The 5,288-nt window shown below is 39.9% G+C and overlaps 1 protein-coding gene across 1 annotated transcript; it reads left to right on the top strand.

The window, feature by feature from the left end:
• The first annotated feature begins 827 nt into the window (after window positions 1–827).
• On the top strand, window positions 828–4,892 carry LOC149068586 (uncharacterized). The gene has a single exon (XM_089251159.1). The coding sequence runs from the start codon at window positions 828–830 to the stop codon at window positions 4,890–4,892; it is 4,065 nt and encodes a 1,354-aa protein (XP_089107285.1).
• The last annotated feature ends 396 nt before the right edge of the window (window positions 4,893–5,288 follow it).

The following is a 5,288-nucleotide window of genomic DNA, read 5'->3' as shown; positions in this document are numbered from 1 at the left end:
ACATTGAAATCCGTTTGAATTTGTTGAGTTTCGTTCCCAGTAAAATCGAAACTAATACTTCTAAGCAAAACGTAAAACTGCCAGAAATTCCCCTGCCACAATTTAGTGGTAAATATGAAGAGTGGACCTTGTTCAAAAATCAATTCAATTCTCTGATCACCGAAAATATTAACCTTTCCGATGTACAAAAACTGTATTATTTACAAGCTGCCTTGAAAGGTGAAGCTAGACAAGTTCAAAGCATTGAAGACACCTTTGATTCATTATTCTCTGCACTAGAGAAACGGTTTGAAAACAAACGTTTGATTGTTGATACGCATATCAATGCCTTAATTTTAATCCCTAAAATCACCCAAGAGTCGGCTAAAGATTTGAGAGCCTTGCTAGACAACGTTCTAAAACACATGAGAGCATTAAACATTGCAAATCTTAAGACAGATGCTCTGAGTGAAGTAATATTATCCAATTTAATTCTCAGAAAATTGGACAGAGAAACAAGAAAACAATTTGAAATGACCCTAGAATCTACAGAAATTCCTAGTTGGGACAGTTTGATTTCATTTTTGGAAAGCAGATGTCAATTTTTGGAAGGTATCACGCGAACCATTCCCGTCCGTGAGCCTCGCAATTCACCTATAAATAAATCGAGGACCTTTGCTGTAAAATCCTCTAACTACGGGAAATCATGTCCTGTATGCAAATTAGAACACTCCATATATAATTGTTCTGAGTTTCATAAGCTAAGCACAAATGAGAGGCAAAATATAGTGAAAAAGAAACACCTGTGTTTCAATTGTTTAAATGACTCCCATACAGTAAATGAATGTATGTCCAAGGGCTGTAACATCTGTGGTTACAAACATCACACCCTCCTTCACAGAGTTAAAAGAAATGACTTGTTAGAAGACAAAACAAAAAAAGAAGGAAAGTCGCCTCCGCAAGCATCAAACGTACTCCCGCTTGCTGATAAACAATCCGATGAGATGGGGGAAGTCAGTCACACATCGACCCTCATAAACAGCACTCCTCGACAAGTGACGAATAACTACGTTCTTCTGGCTACAGCAGTGGTATACGTGAGGGATTCACGAGGTTGTTTACAACCATGTAGAGCGCTGTTGGATAGTGCATCGCAGTCAAGCTTTGTCACTACCGAATGCGCAAAGAGACTTGGGCTGAAAAGAAATAAAACTTTCGTCTCTGTGTCTGGGTTGAGCGGCTTACCAGTAAACATAAACCAGAAACTGCATGTGGTAATTTCATCTTCAGATGACAAGTTTAGGCGCTCATTGGAGTTGCTAATAGTTCCGAAAGTGATGGGTTTCAGTCCTTCCAGATATATCAACAAATCTGAAGTTTCCCCTCCAGAGAATATACGGCTAGCAGATCCCGACTTTAATGTTCCGAATAGAATCGACATTTTATTGGGTGCCGAAATATTCTTTGAGATTTTATGCGAACATCGGATTACCACATCTAAAATATCGTTGCAAGAAACTGTTTTTGGTTGGATAGTTTGCGGTGCGGTGCAAAACCAAACCGAAAGTAATGTGCGATATTGTCACTTATCAAATGAATTAGAACATTTAGATAACACCTTGAAAAGATTCTGGGACTTAGAATCCGTAAACGAAAACAAGCTTATTGAAAGTACTGAGGCATTTCTTTGTGAAAAGCATTTTTGTGAGACTCATTCCAGAAATGAGGCAGGTAGATATGTAGTGCAACTACCTCTTAAATCAGATCAAACACAATTGGGAGATTCTTTGGCTATGGCTAGTAGAAGATTGAACGCAACGTGCAAACGACTAGACAAGGATGAAGATATGAAAAAGCTTTACGTGTCCTTCATGAAGGAGTATGAGGGTTTGGGACACATGGAAGAACTCACCTCTGTTGCAGTTCATCACAACACCTACTATATGCCACATCATGGCGTTCACCGACCTGATAGTGCGAGTACAAAACTTCGCGTTGTCTTTGATGCATCCGCCATCTCTTCTTCAGGGGTGTCTCTTAACCATTTGCTCATGAATGGTGGAACCATTCAACAGGATTTATTCTCAATTATGATAAGATTTCGTCAACATAGATATGCTTTCACCGCCGACATTGTAAAAATGTATCGGCAAATTCTGGTTGAATCCAGCCATTGTGATTTGCAGAGAATCGTGTGGAAAGAAAATCTGAACGATCCTGTTAAGGTGTTTAGATTATTGACTGTCACCTACGGTACAGCTTGCGCTCCGTATTTAGCTACACGTGTGCTGAAACAACTTGCGCTAGACGAACAATCTCGATTTCCTTATGCGTCCAAGATTGCACTCTCGGACTTTTATGTGGATGACATCTTGTCTGGTGCACATGAGCTACATGACGCTCTAGAGCTTCAGCGTCAATTGATACAGATGCTCCAAACTTGTGGAATGACACTTCACAAGTGGTGTTCCAATTCGACACTGCTAAACGCAGTCAACCATGGCGAGAATGGATACAGTTTTGATGCCAAGGACAATGTCACTGTGAAAACGTTGGGCTTGGCTTGGAATCCCCAAAAGGACTATTTCACGTTCAAGGTAAGCTCAAACCTATTTTCCGATTACACCAAACGCACCGTTCTCTCGGATATAGCGAGACTGTTTGACCCATTGGGATTGCTGGGGCCTATCATAGTTAAGGCAAAAATATTCATGCAGCGTTTGTGGCTGTTGAAATTGGACTGGAATAATACGCTTCCAAAAAAGGAAGCAACCGAATGGTGCAAGTTTATTACTGCCCTGCATGTTGTTAATGATGTATGCATTGATCGTTATTGCTTATCTGGTGAAGGTCACTCAATTGAAATACATGGATTCGCCGATGCTTCTTCTGAGGCTTATGGCGCAGCAGTTTACGTGCGGTGTCTTTCTGAAAATGTGTACAATGTTAAGCTTTTGTGTAGTAAGTCAAGAGTGGCTCCACTCAAGGTGACTACTATACCTCGTTTGGAATTGTGTGCAGCAGTGCTGCTGTCCAAATTGATCAGTAAAGTCGTAGAATCTCTAAGGTTAGACCTTAAGAAAATTATTTTGTGGTCAGATTCAAAAATTGTTCTGGCATGGATCAACACCTCACCTCATTTGTTGAAAACTTTTGTAGCCAATAGAGTGGCAGTTATTCAGGAAATAACTAGTGGGTATAAGTGGTACCACGTTAGATCCGAAGACAATCCAGCAGATCTGGTGTCACGTGGCTTGTCTCCTGACAAATTAATTCACAATGAATTGTGGTGGAGCGGTCCTGATTATTTGAGATCAGAACTTAGTTTTGATTTAGATCCACCTACGTTGGCAGCAGAGGATGAGACATTTGCGAGTGAATTCAAGAAATCCGTTGAACATTCATTGGTAGCAAGTGTTGATGATGTTATAACACCCATAATAACGAAAGCCAGCAGATACACAGCCATCATTAAAATAGTTGCTTACATGCTTAGATTTTGTTCTAATGCCAGATCTAAGACAGATAAAAAATCAGGTCCACTCACTGCCCAAGAACTTGACGTGGCAAGAATAAAAATAATCCAGATAGTCCAAAGGGAATTCAGTGAGGAATTGAGGAACTTGAAGCAAGGGGCTCAAGTCTTCACTAAAAGCAAATTGAAAAATCTCAATCCCTTCATCGATCAGAAAGGATTGCTTCGCGTTGGTGGTCGCATAAATGAAGCAGACATTTCGTACAATCAAAAACACCAGATAATTCTACCAGCCAAACACCGACTAACGAGACTGATTTTCGAATACTATCACCGTAAACACCTGCATGTAGGTTCTCAAACCTTACTGCATCTCGTTCGCCAAACTTTTTGGGTTGTTGGTGCAAGAAACCTTGCAAGAAAAATAGTTCATGAGTGTGTAACATGCTTCCGTGCACAACCGACCACTCTCGAGCAAATAATGGGCAACTTGCCTAAGGAAAGAGTAAACAGAACCTTTCCATTCAACGTTTGTGGAGTAGATTTTTGTGGCCCATTCTACGTAAAATTCAAGGGTCAGCGAAGGGGCCAATTGCATAAAATATATGTTGCTTTATTCGTGTGTTTCGTGACTAAAGCAATCCACCTAGAATTCGTATCAGATTTGACAGCAGACGCGTTTATTGCATGTCTGAAGAGGTTTTTCGCTAGACGTGGGAAATGCTCATCAATATTCAGTGACAATGGCACTAATTTCGTCGGTGCCAACACAGAGTTGAAACGTCTTCATCAGATGGTTGTGAAACCTGATGAATCTGTAGCTAATTTTTTCGCCTTCGAGGAAATCACATGGAATTTCCTACCTCCAAGAGCTCCAAATTTTGGAGGCTTGTGGGAAACTGGTGTCAAGTCCTTCAAGCACCATTTCAAAAGAACTGTTGGGTCTTCCAAACTCACGTTGGAAGAGTTCCAGACTGTTATGACCCAAATTGAAGGAATTTTGAACTCCAGACCAATTACACCTCTATCGCCAGACATCAATGACTTTGAGGTCCTAACACCAGCTCACTTTTTGATTGGACGATCGCTTAACACCGTTGTTGAGCCTGACTTGTGCCACCTTGGTGATAACCGACTATCTCGATGGCAGCTCACAACACGATTCGTTCAGACCATCTGGAAGCGTTGGCAGATGGACTACCTAAGTTCGCTCCAGCAACGAAATAAGTGGCACTTCTCAAAATCTAATGTGCAACCAGGTGCCATGGTGATTGTCAAGGAAGATAACGTGCCGCCGTGTAACTGGTTACTTGGAAGAATCGAAGAAATCATTCCAGGTCCAGATCACAAGGTTCGCGTTGTGACTGTACGAACTAAAAATGGACTAATCAAACGATCCATAGCAAAAATTTGTTTGCTCCCGCTTCAAGAGAAATGAAGTGACTTAGTCTTCATGTAATTTTTTATCTAGTGTTTGTGTTTATCATATTTTAGCGGATATATTTTGGTATTTTCATTTGTGCATTTTAGCTGCATAATTTCATTGCATATGATAATGATGTTTTTTTTTTAAGCTTTTCAGAATGGATATTAATTTGAATTGACTGTACATATGTTTGTTGCATTTTGAATCAATTGCAACGCGTGTTTGATTACAGCAGTTATGTGTTTAGATTTGTTTCAGTTCATTTTGATGCCTAAGATAGGATATGCCTATACAAGTAAGATGCATTTATCTTGCAAATGTATTATTACCATTATAGTTATATGCTCATGATTCTTCATAATTACTTTTTCAATATGTATTGTGTACAAGTTTTGATTTCAAGCATTT

This window comes from Pholcus phalangioides, unplaced genomic scaffold (genome assembly GCF_987345545.1).
Source record: "Pholcus phalangioides strain wild (caught in Gottingen) unplaced genomic scaffold, Ppha-v1.0 ptg000024l_1, whole genome shotgun sequence".
Lineage (NCBI taxonomy): Eukaryota > Metazoa > Arthropoda > Arachnida > Araneae > Pholcidae > Pholcus > Pholcus phalangioides.
Note: the sequence above shows the minus strand (reverse complement) of the source record. Positions and strands in the feature narration are given on the sequence as shown.